The 18,931-nt window shown below is 42.0% G+C and overlaps 1 protein-coding gene and 1 long non-coding RNA gene across 6 annotated transcripts in view; one reads left to right on the top strand and one right to left on the bottom strand.

Annotated features, from left to right (window-relative positions):
- Positions 1-18,931, bottom strand: part of CASZ1 (castor zinc finger 1) — a 187,432-nt gene that overhangs the window by 2,152 nt on the left and 166,349 nt on the right. For 4 of the 5 annotated variants that reach the window (XM_062593431.1, XM_062593430.1, XM_062593429.1 and 1 more), the window contains 8 exons: positions 16,490-16,650; positions 12,887-13,009; positions 12,164-12,499; positions 10,448-10,646; positions 9,713-9,884; positions 6,837-6,985; positions 4,693-4,927; positions 3,017-3,304 (listed from right to left, as the gene is read on the bottom strand). In XM_062593431.1, the coding sequence (XP_062449415.1) occupies positions 3,017-3,304; positions 4,693-4,927; positions 6,837-6,985; positions 9,713-9,884; positions 10,448-10,646; positions 12,164-12,499; positions 12,887-13,009; positions 16,490-16,650 (1,663 nt within the window). The remainder of the gene's footprint in view (positions 1-3,016; positions 3,305-4,692; positions 4,928-6,836; positions 6,986-9,712; positions 9,885-10,447; positions 10,647-12,163; positions 12,500-12,886; positions 13,010-16,489; positions 16,651-18,931) is intronic. The other variant, XM_062593433.1, reaches the window with a different exon arrangement.
- On the top strand, positions 447-5,023 carry LOC134150003 (uncharacterized). The gene is made up of 4 exons (XR_009960561.1): positions 447-525; positions 1,295-1,414; positions 1,588-1,667; positions 4,813-5,023. It is a non-coding gene; the product is annotated as an uncharacterized LOC134150003 (long non-coding RNA).

Here is an 18,931-nt window from a genome sequence, read left to right as displayed (position 1 = left end):
AAGCTGGACAAGTAATACACTACAACTGCCATGCACAGGCAAGAAGGAAAGGAAGATCCCATGTGTGATTTAAAGTGTGAGGGAGGGATTTACAGAAATAGGATGGACTTTGGCCAGGAGACTGGAACATCCCTCACTGTAATGAGCCTACGTATTACAATGAGTGCACTTAGACAGACAGATGGACAGATGTTCAATGGGGCTAATTCTCATCATCACTAGCCAGCAAACTCTTAGAGAAGATACAGTTTTAGAGTTTTCCCTTGGGTCTCAAAAATCACATGATACCCCTAGTAAATAAAGAGCCCTCATCTATCTTCCAGTTTTCCTTTTGGGACCAGCATAATCCAACTAGTGCTCACATCCCCTAGGATCAAGCTGAATCAAGGACTTGACCCCACTGTATCTATTAACTTTTTTTTCTTCTCTGCTTGCTGTTTCCAGAATCAAACCACAACCTCCAGTATCAACATGCAACACAGAGAAGGTTGGAGGCAAGAAGAATTTCTCACCAAGTGCAAAACTGTAAGTGTAACTGGAAATTATAGTTTGTAACTAAAACATTTTTTGGGGGGTGGAGGAATGTTTGTTTTTTCATCTTCATGCTGGAACTGCCATCCTGTTAAAAGGAGGCATGATTTGTGACATGTAGTGCCTGGGGCCTGAGCATCCAGACTAGCTTGCATCCTTGTCTAGGAGAGTGAAGCAGTCATTTGTTTGTTTGAATGTTGTAGAATTATTTTTTCTGGCTGATAAGCAGGTATTAAAAGTGATGGATGCTAGTTTTGCCCTATCTGGCCCTTCAAACGTCAACCTTTTAAGAGAAGGTGGTGATTACCCAAAGAAGCCTTCAAAAATTGAACTGACACTGTACTAAAAGACCTAAGTCTATGGAATGGGTAGCAGCAACTTAAACTCCCCATTTGGTTCATGGGGCTTCACAGATTGCAGAATGAGCAAAGGGCAAAAAAATTTCCACACCCGTTTGTTACATAGCACTTTGGCTCAGACTGCAAATAAGGAAGCCAGCTTGGGCATCCATGGTGAGACCATCTTACTGACATGCAGCTGGTGGAAACAGCATGTTAAGGCTGGTTAAATTTAACCTGCCCTCAAGGAAAAAGTAACTTTCTATCACTGTAGACTTCAAATTAGCAAGCTCTTAGCTATAGTATCTGTGACCAATTACTATCTGCTCCCCCCACATCTTGTATTTTAAAATCTAGTTCTGTGCTTCCAAGTGACGAGCGCATTGGTGCCTGCTATTTAGACCAATTCCTTATTCCTCCTTTAGAAAGAAAATTATTACATCAAGACCATCAAGTCTCTTAGTGTCACCATGAATGCAGATCATGTCTACATTATTATGGGAACAACATCTTAGGGACAAGACTCTGGACAAAATATCTGAGGAGTAAGTGGAATTAAACTGTTTTAAACTGTAACAGAGTATCTACTAGCTTTTACAACAGTTCAAATACACCTGCTTAAAAGTTTTGTTAAACAGTTTTCTCATAGAGGCAAGAGTTTCAGAGCAAGGTATGAAAAAGAAAAGACGACAACCTGATTCTCTCTCTCTTCCTCTAGACACTAGACAATGCTCAGTCCTTAACCACCAGCTGAACGTTACAAACCTAAAGAGATTTAATCCCAAGCAAATCTCAATGGTAAGTGCATGCCTTAAGCCTGTCCTGTTAACTGATAATGACGTGAAAACTCAGGAAACTATTTTAAAACCTAAAGGCAAAAGAAAGGAGACCTAAGAAATAACAACAATAATTAGAGGGAAGCACAGCACTAACGTAAGGTATTTCAGGCTGCATGCAAATCAGTTTAAAAGCAAAACAAAACAAAGCTTAATTTTTTTATGTCGTATTTTGTTCACTGGAACGTGCTCCTCTGGAGAGAGGAAGGGTCTTTCTCCTGCCAAGTCCTACGACAATACCTCTGAACATCCAAGTAGAGCTGGTCCTCTAGCCAAGTCATCACCATTCACCTTGGTCTGTGCATTAGTACACATGCATACGCTGAAACTGGCAGGAAGAATGAGTGGGACATTTCTGGGCTGCCCAAATCCTCCAAAATGTGAACTTTAAGCATAAATATGCTATTAATTAACCAGAAAACAGCTGGGAGTTGGAGAAAGAGGCCAAAACTGAGACACACCCTCAAACCCATTCTGAACTGGAATGAGAATCCCCTGCCTGAGACATCTCTGATCTTAAGTCACACATGGGAAACATGGCAGCTTAACACTAAAAATCTAGATGTATTTGCTGCAGCTGTACAAGCAGATGCAAGTAACAGTGAGTGTGAGCAACAGCCTGAGATGTCTGATGATGTCATCACAATGACACTGAATGGACTTCTCTGTCTCTGTTACTTGTGCTGGGAAAAGCAGCCCTGATTTTTACGGCTTTATATAGCAATAGGAAGCAATGAAGCTGAAAGTACCTATAGCAAGCCTGGAACCGGGTACGCTGTCAGCCGTTTGCCTGCCAAGATGTGTGCAGCAGACTGTGCTAAGCACTGAGCTTGGTAGCCTAGAAGATCTAAACCAGAAGGCCAAGTCCCATTAATACTACCTGGTCAAGAGTTTGCTTTGTGCCCACCTCACTATTACAAAGAGACTAAAAGTGAGTTTTAGCTACAGATTTTTAGGTTTTTTTTTGTCAGTTTGGGATCAAAAGGAAATTACTTGCATGTATCTGACTTTTCACAATGATTTGCTATGCTTTTTGTTACCTTCCTTAGCTATGGTTACAGTGTGGTGTCACTGTGTCTGCAATCAAATGGAGTAGGCATGGAGCACCTTGGATAAATCTGAATGAGACAGTGACATACTACTTTTTTTCTTTTTTTTTTCTTTTTTCTTTCTTTCTTTTTTTTTTTTTTTTTTTTTTTTTTTTTAACTGGCCCGAAGGAAATCCAAGGAGCAGAGAAAAACACGGGCAGGGTGAGTAGGGGAGGAGATGGGCAAGGAACACTAAGAGAGAAAGCAAAGAAGAACTGTTACCTGCTGCATCCTGCACTAAGGGAACGTCACTTTTTACTGGAGTTGGAGTGGCAATGATGGGCGAAAACCCAGAGCTGCTGGCGGCAGGCATGACAATGCCCCTGCTGGATCCAAGAGTGGCACTGAGCAGAGAGTATGGGAGACAAGATGGAGAGAAAAGATAGGGAAGGGTGGGAAGAGGAGACCTAAGCAGGGCTTGTGAGAAAGATGGAGGCAGAGGTGGTGGCTGAGGTTGTGGTGCATTGTGGGTAGCATCATCGGCAGCAGCAGCAGAAGGAACCAGGCAGCCTGGAGAATGTGGAGAGAAAAAATAAAGAAGAAAAAAAGGGAAAAAAAACAACAAACAAAAAAGAAAAACAAAAGAACTGAAATGAGAACCCAAGAGCGGAAGCAATATGATGAAAATGGAAAATACATTCACAAATGTATGAAACAGAATTGTAACAGAGAGGAAATGGAAGGTGAGGAACTGACAGCATCAGGAAGAGGAGAGGTATCTCTGCAGAAAGTAAGGAGTGGCCTTAGTGGCATGAGGGAAGCACTACAGTCTTTCAAGCAGAAATTCTTGCTTTTTTGGTCCTTGTTCATTGATATGGTGCCAGCTTATACCAACCAATTGCTGTGAAGGTGGTCTGGCACACTGGACACATGAGACCGTTTGCTACACGGAGGTGTGTGGATGGTGTGCTGATAGTGGAGAGAGTCCCAGGAACTGCTGTCCCACCAAAAACTCTCTGGAGGAGCTAGGATACCACATGGGAACCACTATCAGGACCCAGCAGTGTTCACAGGAAGGTTGCTTAAGATGTGTTATATGGTATCATTTATCTATTTGGTGTGGGAAGGAAAAGTAGGAAAATGTATCTGAAATTAAAGCAAACACACTGAGGCAGCCTTTCTAGAATGCAACACCTTGTCCTGGGAAGGACAGCTAAGAGATCCTTGGGTCACCACTGGATGATACAGAATTCATAATGGATATCTGGCTCCTGAGAAGGTAACTGTAACACAGGGCAGTGGGAGATGGCTATCCAGTGGTCCTGCAAACAGGAAACGATGACAGATTCTTACTTCCAGAAAGAGGAGGATGGTGGAGCTCTCCTCTGTGCAACACTGCACAAAGTGGCACAAGAGGCTTGAGTCTTTTGTATGAGGAAAGGAGGTCAGTGAGCTTTTACATGTTGCTTTCTGAAGATGTGGTAGTTCCCCCCCCACCTCCCCCCATATAACATTTGCTACTGTACAGTCTTTCTGAACCTCAAGAGTATAGGAAAATGCCTGACTTCAGATGCAGCACAAAGAAATGCAAAAGGATATCAGGGAAAATGCCAGGGACAAAAAAGCTCCACAACTTTTTTTTTTTTTTTTTTTTTTTTTTTTTTTTTTAAGATTGGATCTGTTTGAATAACCCAGCATCAAGATATGGGATAAAAACCTCTCTTCAGGGAGAAAAAGAAAGATATGCTATTACTTCATGGATGCTTGAGATATACATTTAGATGGAGCTCTTATTGAAAATGATGGCTGGGAACCGGGTTAGCAGAAGGCACTGCTTTATCTGAAGCTGAATGGGCAGTTTACATTTTAAGGTGCCGTTTCCTTTAGCCTTTCTTTATGAGTTTATCTCTCAAGAGAGCACATGACTGATAATCCACTTCCCCTCTGTTCTGTATTACCTGCTGATGTACTTTCATTGCCCACTGGAGTGCTGGAGCAGCTGCGGTCCATATTGGAAGATTCAGAGGAGATCCCCCCAGGGCTACAACCAGTATAATCCATGTACTCATCTGTTTCAGTGTCCATCATGCTCTGGGGTCCCTGAAAGGAAGCTGGGGTTCCTGATGAAGCTGGGCTGGGTGCCATGCTGCCAACATGGGGGAGATTTTCATTTCTTGGAGTGTGGCCAATAACCTGCAGCAAGAAAACAGAATGGGGACTTTCACACCAAAAGCAAGATGCCAAACCAAAACCATCTGTCTGCACGTTTTCCTCTCTGCCTCTGTTCTTGGGGGATAGCTGGAACATGTCTGCAAGTGGAACCTATGGCACTGAGGCTGGGAGCATGAATCCTGCTTCACTGGGAGCTCGCAGTGTTAATCTTGGCACATGCATCCTGGTATGTGAATTGTGATGCATTCAGAGGTTGGGAGTGTTAATCTTGGCACCAATATCCTGGTGTGTGGATTCTGATGCATTCAAAAGCAGGAGGTGTTAATCTTGGCATTACTGCTTTACTGTGTAGGTCCTGCTGCATGTAGAGCCTGGGAATATGACTACTGGCATGACTGCCCTAGTGCCTGCAAGCCAATCCATCGCAACAGAGGAACGTAGCCTGAAACCCGTGCTCTTCTGTGTAAATCCTGATACGCTCTATACATACGCAGCTGCTGGGGTCTGGCACAGCATGATCTCCTTTGGGTACTCACATGGGTAAGTACCAAGAACAAATTTATACATAAGCGCACCATTAAGTGCTTACTGACCACCAAGGTGCGAGAACTGGACTTAGTACTTCTAAACACAGCAACTTAGTATTTAGCAACTTAGCTTTGCCACTTGGTATTACTTACTTATGCTTTCAGCCTCTTTTTGTTATTTGCTGGACTGCTGCATAGGCTAAGTACAGCAACAGATGCAGACTAGCACTGTTTGCTCCCAGGATTCCTTTGTGAATGGTGACTACCTCTCCCCTACTAAAGTGACACAGGCTGGCTAGTGAAGGAGATGGAGGTCAAAACTCATGTTTTCAGCGCAGCATGTACTAGAGATCTGAAACAGTTACAAAAGCAGTATAGTGGAGGCAAACTTACTTGTTTTCTCTCTCCTAAGTTTGAGTCTTCTACCTAATCTTTTCATATAAGGAGCAATAAGCTACTATAACAGTAATACCAATTCCTTGGCATGTCACACAGCGAACTCATTAAATCCAACAGCAGTGAACTGGAACAGTTAACTTATTTAATGTACTTGATGACCAGCAGGGACCTCCCACTCCCATATGGTAGAATGAAAGGAGATTCCCATCTTTCTTACTTTTGCAGCTTTGGTTTTTCATATACCAAAAGATGTCCCTAGGGCCAGACCAGCCACAGGGGTTTAAATAAAGCTAGCTTGTTTCACATCCCAGGTCAATGGGAAAGAAACTAAGGAACAAGAAAAAACAGGAGGTTACAGGACTGTTACCATTCTGAGCAGCAGCACTGTGCTGCAGTTGAGACTCTTCAATTTGCTCACAGAACAGGGCCAAACCTAATCTGCCAGTTGCTCTCAGTTATGTTAGAAGAAAGTAACTGTGCAGCCCTGCTGCTTTCTGAGAGAGGATAAGGGAAGTCCCAACTTATCTCAACTCCAAATCAGTTATGGGGAGAGAAATTTTTAGACTGGTATTTCTCCCCTTCTAGGTGGTAGCAGCAAATAATTCTACATTTGCAACACAGTATGTTTACTTTAACCAAAATGATAATTTCTTCCAAAGACTAAGCATTTTAATAAGCCAATTTGTGTATACTGAGAGAGCAGGGAGGGAGTGCAGGTTGTTAATGTTGTACAGTGTTAGCCCTCTCACATATTTTTCTCTACAACTCACTGGGAAAGGCTGTTCAGACTAAGTAATGCTTTGATGTCTGTTTCATCATCTTTTCTAGTATAATGGAAGCCAAACTAGCTAAAGCTAACTCAGGTGAACTTGCACATCCCAGCTGCAATGCAGATATATTCTCAAGAGGTTGGGTGCGAGTTTTTCGGCACTAATGCTGTTCTGCAGTAAGCAACCAGAAGAACAAACACTACATGCAAATCTACAACTTAACCAGTGAGTCACCTGAGTCGGAACACGGTCAAAGTTCTTCCCCAGCATCCTTCTCATGTGCTTCCTGGCATGGGATGTCATTTGGTGCTTGAGCAGGAAAGAGAACTGGCAGCCCTCTCGAATGCAGTGGAAGTGACTGTTCACCTGGTTATATTTGCAACCTGCAAACATAAAACCAATTTACGTAGTACATGAAAGTAGGGGAGATGCCTTGGAGACAGGGCAGGGCTGCTGCTACATTTCATTTCTGGTGGGCTGGAGGGTTTCAGTGGTCGTGCGTTCTTCAGGAACAGTCCTGGGTGAAAACTGTAATCTTTCATCTGCTGAGAAACTGCAAGAAAGGACTGCAGTGCATGTGGATTCAAAAAGTAGGCCTGAGCTCCAACTAGCTTTTTTTTTTTTCTTTTCTTTTTTCTTTTTTTTCCCCCTTCAACTATACTCTTAGGAACAGAAGAACAATTTCTTAAAAGCTCTATAGCTGGATGGTTTATACTTTCCATTCAGATAGAAAGGAGCCAGGAAGTGCTTATTGCCACTCCAAATTTGTTGTGTAATATGGGCAGCTAAAAACAACAAACAATTCTGGCATACGGCACTTGACACATTCTGTTCCTTGTGGCTACTGCCATACATACCAGGAGTTTGCACCTTTGTTATCAGACAATCTTAAAGAAACTACATTCCATATCTGATAAATGGCAGCTTACTGTAGTTAAAACACAACTATATGAACAGTCCTGCTGTATCTAGTCTCCATCACCCTCTGTAAATATCCTCATGTATATGTAGGTACAGAGCAGCAGACAAGCCCAGTTTTTACTGATCTCCACACACACATATCCATCTATCTCTACGTATAAATGTGTGCGTGCACATAAAAACCCTTCTATTTATACACATTACTTTTTTATTTATACACACATGCACATACATATATATATATATATATATGTACATACATATATATATATATATATGCACACAAACTCTCAACACCCTGAAACAGACCAGCGCTTCTGCACCTACTATACACATCCTTAACCCAAAGAACAAAGATGTACAGAAAACCAGACATGCACTTACATGTTGGTATAACCATAGACACCTACACAAACATATCTAACTACACCAGCCTGTCATGCTTGTCTCTATCTACACGAGTAAATACACAGCCCTAGCTAAATGTACATTTAATGCATGGCAAGCCCAAGCTACAGGCATATGTACATCCTGCTGGATACATATACTCCCTCCACTCCCCAAACACACACACTGCTGACACACGCACACTCTGTAGATATCTTGCTGCCAAACAGCTCCTGAATTGGCCAGCCCATCGTTAGCTCAGTGAGAGTGTTTTATGTGCATGCCAAGTGTATGTTTGTTTAGGTATTCCACTTCCCCACAGCCCCACCTCGTTTGCCCTCCCCATCACGGTGTGCTGTTCTTTGGGCTGGAGAACAAACAGTGCTGGCGGGACTGAAACAGTATCAGCAAAGGGCAGGTGAAGGCTTGCCCGTTGCTACGGCAGCAGTGTAGGCTGGGTGTCATATATCATTGTCCTGCTTTGTCTAGGCCCTGCTATCACCTGAAACACCAAAACTTGAGTAAATAACAGCAACTGCACTGAATCTACTGACGTGTAAATGAGACCTAGGTAAGGACTAACTGTGGAGTGTTGACAATGATTGCCTTGGCTACCACAAGCAGTTTACCATTTGGGTATAAATTCTTTATGTATTCAAAGAGTAAGAGGAAAGTTCAGCTCTGGTTATTGTGGATAATTGTTTCCATGTAATTCTAGGAAAAAAAAAAAAACACATACCAGCATCCAGGGAAAGGGACAGTATGGACAAAAAGGAAAGCAGTATTTTTCTGAACCGTTTTGTTGTAACTTTAAGCCAGGGTAGACAGACTCGGGAAAGACTGGGTCTGCGATGAAGTTGAGCCAAAACACAACTAAAAGGGTTAGTGAATTCCAGGCAGTTCAGGATGGCACTCTGACAGGGTTAGCTTTAGGGACCCCCCTAGTAGAAATTCATTCTACTTTCCGTTATGCAGCTGCTTTTCCAGCGTTACATGAGAGGCCCTTGGATTTAATTAAGTACTGCAGTGCAGCTGATAGTTTTGGCCAATGGGCATGCCCTAGTCCGAGTGCTGTGCCACATCCTAGATATTTCCTTGAGCCGCGTTCTGGCAGGAGGCTGGCATAAAGGAATGATGCTGTATTTCTCTGGTCCTGTGATTCCCTGCTGCTGAGAATTGGCTGTGGAGACTGGAGTAGGAAGAGAAAGGAGAAGTTTACTGAGCACCCTTTCCTATACCTGTATCTCCAGACAGAATATTTACCCTTGGACTTTCAATACGCAGCCCTGGCAACACCTACCAAACAACAACGACAACAAAAAAAGGTTTCATTTAAAGCTGTCTGGAATGAGGCAGAACAGCTACTGGAAAATGATGCAGCAGGACTTCTCCTTAAACAAAAGGAAGAGATTCATCAGAACTGACATTTCGCTTACACTCTTCTTACTCCTACAAGCACCCTTCACCTCTGCCCAAGACAAGCAGTAGGCACAGAAGACTGCAAAGTACAAAAGGCCTTTGACAATTAGATCAAAAAGAAAACACAAAGAAGTTTTATCTTCCAACGAATACATACATGAAACTGTTACAGGTTCTGTCCACTTAGCTTGGACCTGTATGGGAAAACACGAACCCTTATGCTTCATCTCAGATCAGCAACAGATTTTTGTCTTCTTTTATTTCTTGCTTTGTGCTTTAATGAGCAAAATACATTTTTACCCTAACTAGTAGACTAACTAATGGCATTCTCAGTCTGGAGATAGGAAAGACTAGATGAGATGGGTGAGGGGGAGAAAACTCACCGAGTCTGCCACACTCTTCTCGCTTGGTGAAGTACTTGAAGCCATTGGCTGCTCTTCTCTCTGCCTTCTCGTGTTTTTTCACATGCCAGGGCAGCTTGGTGGTAATGTTAGTCACAAAATAGCAGCCAGGACGAAGACAATGGTAATGTCCTCGCATCCTGAATTCACAGTGCTAGAGGGGTGCAAACAAGTAGGTTATATTAACTGCATCTAAAATAAAGGCAGTCTCATTTGCCTGCTCCTAATGCTTTTTCTCTGAACCAATGAGATGGTAGGCCCGAACTGGTATTCTAGATCACATCCGTTCCATCTTCCACAAGGCACAATGCAAATCTGTTCCCTGCTTTGTATTCTGTATTGCTCTGTCGTGTATTCCATATTGCTCTATTCTGCACTGAACTACCCTAAACCACAGTGAAGATTCCATCACTACCCCCTAACATGTGGCTTTCCCTTACATTCATCATAGATATTTCCTCATGTCTCTTAGCTCACTCTAGTTTCCTTGTCCAGTTCATCTAAGTAAGTCATACAAACGTAAAGCAGTGCGCTTTTCAATTTGATGCAAACCAAATGTTTTACTAGACTAAGTAACTGAGAACTCTCCATGGTTCAGTAGTTAAACCAGAGACAAACTCAGTCTTGCTTCCAGTAACAGTCCACTTGTTATTTCCTATTTGTCTTCTCCAGCACACATACTCAGGATAGTCTGATAGCTTCTTGACTTGCTCTTACCTGGTTTGGACAGAGACACTGCAGTGAATAGTAAGCAAACTGGTCTCGCACATTCACCAAATTGTTGTTGGGGTTGATGTGGTCCAGGCAGTGGGATTCTGCTTTGCCCGAGGTTTTGCACACATACTTGCAGTTCCCAAAGAGACAGTGGAAGTGGAATTTGTTGGCATACTTGCAGTCCGTTGCCAGGCAGGGATCACTGGAATACATCCAAAATCTAATCATCATCACCTTCACTCATTTGACACATTTGTTTCTTTGCCAACATTTAATTCAAGGGGAGCCTAGCTAAAGCTTCTGTTGCAAACATGGCCTACAGATTCCCCACAGCCACCTTCCTCTTTAGTAGAACTGATGCTGGCAGACACTACTACTATTCCAGCAAGCAGTGCACTTTCTTATTAAGGTTATTTATTAAGATACAGCAATGCATGGTGGGATCTGTAGTCTTTTGAGGGCTGCACTTCAAATTGGAGAGCTCTTCAGCTCTGAATAACGCTGAGTCTTCCCTTCTGCCTGTATTTATCTCAATGGATTAGCAATTTTTGTGTATCTGAAATGAAACTGTTGGCCATGCACAATGCAAGGGAGCTTCCCTTAGTTAAACTCTGTGTATGGCAGCATGTTTATTCAGCAAAACGGTTTTGATATTCTCTTTCCTTCCCCCTCCACAGATTTCTAACTGGATAAATAGAGGTAGTATTAGAAACAGCTGAACGTGGATCTCTTGGCTTCAGATCACTGTACTCAATGCTACTCAATCATATACGTGCTATGGACTTAATACACTTACTTACCTGAAAGGAGGCAAATGCCTGTAAATACAGACCCAGAAAGATATGCTCCACCGCCTTATTAACTAAGTAAGGTGTAATGCCTAACCTGACCCTGAACTCCCATGGCTTCATGCAAACCAAAGATCTTCTGTGCCTTGTTCTAGCCATCTATATACTGGAAACATCATCACAGCATCATTCTAAAATAACTTAGATGTTTTAAAAGAATTTCACACAAAGTGAAAAAAAAATTTGAAACAAAGCACCTTGCTTCCCATCTGCTATCATCTGACCTCCTCAGTCTTCACCGAAAAAAAATGAAGCTATATTACACTGAATTACAGATGGTATTTGTATGAAAAAGCCGCAGATCTTATTTGGGGCCAATCCTGAAGAAATCCAGCAAGGTTCCTTTTCAGCAATTTGTAAAGATCTACTCTTAGCTAGTTCTGTGGACTTTGCTGCAGTAACACCTCACCTTTGGCATGACCAAGCACTCACTCAGTTGCCCAGTGATTTTTGAGAGCACAGAAAAATCATGGTAAGTCTCAGGTTTAAGCAAGATCTGAACACCGCTGTCAGGCTTCATACTGAAAACTTCGAAGATGCTATGCTGTCTCCATACCCTTTAACCTCACAAATACTGCGAAGATAAATATATTTCTGTTCACCTCTCATGAGGTATAAAAGGCTCCAGTAAGATGTCAGGTAACTTTCTTGCTCCTCCGAACTTGTATCTAAAAGTAATCCCAGATATACTGAAAAAAATCCTGGTTTTTCTAAAAGTAACTCTTCTACAAGATAAAAGACCAGAGTACATTCTGCAAGGAAGCCCCTCTCAGTGGGTGGGTAAAGGTATACCAATAAACTCTGAGCAAATGCGGGGGGACTACAAGGCTGAAGAGGACAAGGAGGCAAGCAGCATCTTGAAACAACTCACTTCTCCTGAAACTGAAGAAATCCGGGTTTGACCTGAGGCTTGGCATTCTCCAGGGAAGTCGTTGCCAAGGGTGAAGTTGCCAGGCTAGGCACTGATGCTGGGATCTGAGGCATCTGGGGTATGGTCGAAGCTAGCTGCTTCCAAGCTAGCAACGTGGGGGCAGAGGGCACAGTAGCTGGGCTCGGGGCGGGCACGTCAAGGGCAGGAGCACTTGCCATGGTGACGGAAGTAGCAGATGGTGACGCTGGGGCTAATGAAACCTTAGTCTCAGCAGTAGTTGGGAAGGGAGACTCGGAGTTACTTTTCACAGTTCCGCCCTCAGTTCGGAAGTGAAAACTGCAAAAACAGTGCAATTTAGACAAACTCTTGACCGTTGTTATATAAATCCATTGATTAAACATCAAAAAGAACATGGCAGCAGTCTGAAAACAACTTAGTCCAGACTAAATCCTAAAAAGGACTCTGCACACTTTGTGAAAACACAAATGCCCAGCTCTCAACCATGCCAAGTCTGTCACATATTGAACACATTTACTGTCAACCAAAATTAAAGAGGAACATGGTGTTCTGCAAAAAAATTTAGCTAGGCATTTACACAAGATGCATGTGGCTGGCCTCATGACTGCATACAGTCCCACTCTTAAAGAGAATTACGCACTCAGTAAGGTCTCCTGCAGTATGTGTATTTTAGCGTTTCCTCAAGACTAATGCTCTCCCACTTACTTGGCGTGCTTGATGGCTCCATCCAAGGTGCTGAAGAGGGCACCACATTCTTCCACAACACAATGGAAATGCACCTTATGGAGAAAGTCGCACTGTGCGTCACAGAAATCCTTGGTACCAAACCTGACCAAAACAGACAAGCAGACATTTTACAGAAGGCCCCAGAAGAAATGGTGGAGGACAAGTATGTTCTGGGTTTTTTTTTTTTTTTTTTTTTTATAATTATTCTACTTCCAGCCTGGTTTCTCATGAAACTGTCCTGGCTGCCCAAACAATACTGCTGCATAAAGCTACACAGATCTGAACATGCTGATCAAGAACCTGATTTCTTTCTAGTTGAAACTGACCAAGAAACAACCATTCACTTCAGTAGGTGCAAAATTCAGATCTGCTCTGAAACAAAACTATGAAAAACACAGTGTCCTTGAGTGTCTATGTACAAAAACTAGAGCTCTGAGGAGCAAGTAAAGGTTAGTAAGTCAAGGGAAATACAGACCAACAGGACACTGCTGAAACATTGCTGGTCCGTTTTTTCTGCTTGAATATACTGGAAGTAGCAAAAAAAAGGAAGGAACTCTAGTGGTTCAAGGGACTCCAGATCCTTTGTATTTCTCGCCCTCTGCTTGAAACCACAAAATACCACATACATGGGAGAGACACAGTATCTCCTATAAAGCAACACAATATGCATAAAGAGAAAAAAGCAAAGGCACAGAAGTACAGAAGAACCAATGCTGCAATGCAGAAGCCAGAGGAAAAGCAGCCTAAGATGTGCCTCTTGTCATCTCAGAGGAACCAGTCAAGCAGCCAAAACCAACTAAGCCTGGTTTCAGCCACTGCTGAGATTCACCATACTTAGCAACAACAGCACAAATGCATGGGATTCCAGGGATTTCCAGAATCATAGGGTATCAAGAAATGAAGTAAAAAAGCAGTGGGAGGAAGGGTTTAGAACACTCTGGCTAGGGAATCTTGCATAATTAAGGTGCAACAGACTACAGCTGCTCTGACAAGTAGGAAAGCAAGAAACAAGCACCAGCCTGTGTGGTCCCAGGAGGGACCTCTTAACAATTTGAGGTTAAAAGAAAAAAAATCTGGTACTGGAAAAGAGAAAGGCCAGCAGATCTAGAATACATGCAGTCAGTTAAGGCTCACAAACAGAAGATAAAGGAAAGTAAGGCTATGATAAGAGAAGAGATAAGAATCAAGTTAATGCAAACTAAAGAGTTTTTGTTTTTATCAGCGACATGAGGTACTATACTTAGAAAGAAGGCTGGATAAAAACAAGAGGGAAGTGATGAGTCAAGAATGGCTGCCCCTCTGAGATCTGCTCTGGACAGAAGACACAATAAAAAATTAGAGATGAAATAAAGACCTCGTACAACAGCAGAAAGAAACTGGTTAGAAAATGTGACTATACACAGATCAACCCATCTGGATGATGTGTGTCCTGAAGTGCAATGGAAATTAACACAAAACCTGACTGCATTACTATTTTTTTTTTTTTTTTATGTCATACAGATCAGGGAGGTACTAGGAAACTGGCAAAACTAAGCTAGGTAATGATTCCTTAAGACAAAAAAGGAGGCAAGTGATCTTTGGCAATTTTCATACCTCTAATCTTAAGTTCTCTTTCCAATAAAGTAATGGAACAAATATTTAGAGGGAGGAGAAAATCATTAAACATCTAGAGGATAAAGGAACCATGAGCAATAAACAGCATCAGGAATATAAAGAATAAATCTTGCCAGACAAATTTAATTGCTTTTTTTGATAGAATTACAAAATTAGTGGATGAAGGGATGCAATATATTTGGATTTTAGTAAAGCGTTTTGATACAGTTTCGCATATGCTTAGAATTAATTCAAATTGACTTGAATATGAATACTACTATATGGATTGAAAACTGGCTGAAGGACCGTAAACAAAGGCTAATGACAAATAGCAATGTACTGAGCTGAGAGGAGGCATCTCATGAATGCTGCAAGGATGACTTTGGTTAGGTCTGAGCTTATTTAACATCTTCATTAGTAATCTAGGAGAAGAAGTAAACAGCATGTTAATGAAATTCACAGAAGATACTACACTGGGAGGAGTTGGAAACACCAGTGCAAGAGGAGAGAAATAACACAGAGGGGGGCCTTGCAAGGCAAGTGGGAAGGTTCAGAATGACAGATTCATATTTGGAAAAAAAAGAAAACAGCTAATAAATCTGGGGGTAGAAGAGAGTATTTTACACATACAGAACTCATGAGAGCAACATTACAAGCAATCCAGTTTAACAGTGGATGGTAAGCATATACATACATACATATACATATATATATATGTATGTATATGTAAAATGCAACATGGATGCAGAGACGGCAGCACAATTGTAAGCTGCATACATTGGGCAGGAAGCTTGTCGTCTCTAGAGTGGTGACAAAGGAATGACAGTTCAATTCTGCATACATTTGGAGTAAGAACAACGACAATAACAACAGAATCAGTAGACTGAAGGGACTAATTTATAAAGTCAGATTAAAAGTAGTAAATAAGCTTTGTTAAGTGATATACTAGAGGTCCCTGACTATCTGAAGGGGGTGAACTCCAACTGAGGAGCAGAATTATCTGCTGTGGTTCAAGAGCATGTAATTTGGAGTACTGCAATGAAATTACGGAAAGTGAAATTCAGGGAGTATACCAGGAAAAAAGCCCCAACATCCTGACAGTGAAATGTATTATGGGGTAGAATAATGCTCCCAGAGACAAGAAAACAGCCACACTGCTTGGCATAATTAAAACTAGGCTGGACAAAATGCTAGCAAACAGCCTGCAGGGAAGGCTCTCGCATTGGCCAGGGGCAGATGGACAAGAAGACCTTCTAGTCTTTTTCATTGTCAAAGTCTATGATTTACAAAATGTCCACAGGCACATGCAGGCAACTATCTGTGTCAGAGCGCATACCCCTGTGTGGCTGCCTGGGTGTATCTGTGTACGCTCAAAGCATGTGTCTGTCTGGGCACGTATGTGCATGTGCCTGTGTGTGGGTGAGTTCTGTATCTGTTCCATTTTCTTTTCAAGCCTCCTTGTCTACAGTAAAAACACCGGTTCTTGCAGCAGAAACCATCCAGTTCCCATACCCCTTGTACTCTGTCTGGTTTCTGTAGCCTACTCCTATGAAAAGAGAAAATTCCACAGCAAGCATTTTAAGGTTTCTGCGATCTGTGTGTAGTAACTGAAGACGGTCTAACACCGGTTCAGTGCTGAAGAGCGCACAGGAGGTCCCCAGGACTTGCAGACTGGAGAAATGAAGAAAAGCCTGAGGTAAAGTGCATGCTGATAGCACTATGTGAAGATATGCGCTCCTAGCTGGCTCTCTAATTCCTTTTGCAAAATAATTGTACTTACACAGTTATTGCTTGTAGGATCTTAGTACCTACTGCAGCCAGTCAGGACTGAGAGGACTAAATGCCCTCCAGAAGGTGATCGGCCTATCACAGAATTAGGCCTTTGAATTCAAGACAACTCAGCATTCAAATGCGCACTACACAAATCAGACACTTGGCAGAGAAAAATCACTTCCTTGTCTCCTATTCCCAGTTCCATGCTTTTCTTACCGGCGCAGGTACATCTTCCATGGCTCAGAGAGTTTCTCCTGAACAAGTGCCTTCACTGCCTTTCCCAAGTATTGTGTTGGCTCCCCAGCTGCCGCTTGGCTGCCCTCTCCTTCTGTCTTCAAGTTCAGCAGGTTGCCAAGGTTAGCACTGGTCTTGGACATCTGGAGTAAAACAGCAACATGGTATCAAGCATAGTACACTGCCCAGCACACTGCCAGTCTGGATACCCTCAGGACTGTCCTATGGAAAGCTGTGTCTCTGAAGATTAAAAGACAGTAAGTCTGCACAGGCTGCCATCTGCATCAGCCCAACCTAGTAACACCTCCCTCTTCTACATCCTCCACCCAACTATCAAAAAGTTCTCAGGTGCCCATCTAGTAATATTCACGGCTCTCCTGTAAAGTAATGAAGCACAATGTCTATTTTAAAAATGAGAAAACTGAGGTGAAGGAAGACATACCCTATCTGAACATGGAAAAACTGAACAGACTCCTGTGCAGGCTGGAACAATAACAACTCTACATAGCACCTGTGAAATGCTGCTCTCTCAGTACAGAGCCAGTAGTACTGGTAAATTCTAGTTTATTTAGAATCATCTTGTTATAGCCACAAGAATGTCTCCTTTAAATGACTATTAGGTATGCTTTTTGGAGTGGGAGAGGAAGGCAAGAAACTCTCATTCAACTTGGGCAAAATTCTGGCTCCACTTAAGTCCTCGCAAAATTCTTATGCCTTCAGAAAATAAATTACTTCACTTTCTGTGCTAATGGAGAGTCCACAAAACAGGACTTGGACTCACAGATTCCCTTGTGTGAAAGGCTTCAAACAGATTCTAAACACACACAGGATTCAAAGGTTCAGGCCAGGATGTGTAGGATAGAAAAAGGAAGTTACTTAAGAAGAGTGCTTAGAGAGAAAAAATATCTTTCATAATAAATGTGCAACAACTCTGCAGCAGGAAAAAAAAAACACAGTTCCTGCTTTACTGGTCTCTCAGTTACCTCTCCACCCACTTGAGGACCTCAAAGCCCTTTATAAATATCAGTTAATTAAGCCTGACAGCCCCCCGAAATAAACTGCACAACGCTACAGGAACCCTGGTTATCCGAGGCTCTCTCAATGCCCCCTGAAGGTAAAGCCCCTGCTGCTATGTGGAGACTGCAGCTCTTCATGGCTGGAGTCAGAAATTTAGCTCATCTTTTTCCTTTGGTGTTGGGCATACAATTTCTGTAAAGGTTTTTTTTTTTTTCCTAGACAAATAATGTCACAGAAGCATTTCACTATGAACAGAAATCACGTGTAGCAAGGGGAAGAAGCAAGCATGATGCTGAGCACACACAGCTCAAGTCTGCAATCCTTCGTCTTGGAACAGCCTCTTATTTTTTGCTCCTTTATGTCACTGTTTAATCCTGTTCCTTCTGTAAGTAAAAGGAACAAACCTGAAGAACTAGTATTTTATACCTGTGCTGCATTTATTCTGCACAATATAAAGAAGGAATCTTACAGAGGGCTGCACAGAAACAAATGCTTACTTCTAAGCATATGCTTAGATCTCATTTAGCACTGGAGATTTTCAAGTGAAGAATCTACAGAAGTATTTTCCTGAGCTGGGGGCCTCTGGAAGGACTCAGGATCCCAGAGAACAGATTAAGTATGTTTACTCACTAGAGAAAGAGCTGCACATTTGAAAGCACCATAGGGACAATATGTAGGAATGAATAAGAAGTTTTAAAAGCAAGTACCAAAACCCCAATGTAACAAGAGAGTCAATGGAGGAGAAAAGTAGTTTAAGGGTAAAAGTAGAAATTAATGTAGGGAAAAAAAAAGAGTGATGTAGAAATTAATGTAGGGAAAAAAAAGAGAGTGATGAAATGAAAGAGAAAGGAGGTGAGTGAATACAAGAAAAAGAGAAAAGTCACTTTGCCCTCCTGCGGGTTAAATAGCCTTGGTGCATGTAATGCCCATAGCCAAGGGGATGGCTATAGTAATGCCTCTAAAACATATCACACAATAGGATGTTAAAGTATGGCTCAAAGGCTGCCCTGCTCCCTAATGCAGTTGTATACAACAGCAAAATTAATCTTGCTACAGCAGAATTTATCACGTGGAAGGGGAAAGTATATCTAAGATGATGTATAATTTAAGGAAAAAGTAAGGAAAAAGAAACTATGCATTATTTAAAATAAATATTCTAGAATATGGCAAAGTGGGCTCTGTTGGACACCATTACTCAAACCAGAAAGGCAGAAATTGATGATTTTGGCTCAAAACTTCTATTTTTTTTTTCTTCTTCTCTTTCATAAAAACAAATAACTCCTCTCTCCCTCCCCCAGTGAAAGAAAATGTTTTGAAGTAAATAAATAAAATGAGTAACTATAAAAAGAGAGGAAGGGAGAACTTGCCAGGTTCTAGAAATAAAAACGGGGGAAAAAAATCTGTCAG

The sequence above is a fragment of the Rhea pennata genome, chromosome 22 (genome assembly GCF_028389875.1).
Source record: "Rhea pennata isolate bPtePen1 chromosome 22, bPtePen1.pri, whole genome shotgun sequence".
Classification (NCBI taxonomy): domain Eukaryota; kingdom Metazoa; phylum Chordata; class Aves; order Rheiformes; family Rheidae; genus Rhea; species Rhea pennata.
The sequence above is the reverse complement of the archived record's forward strand: the minus strand, read 5'-3'. Positions and strand labels throughout refer to the sequence as shown.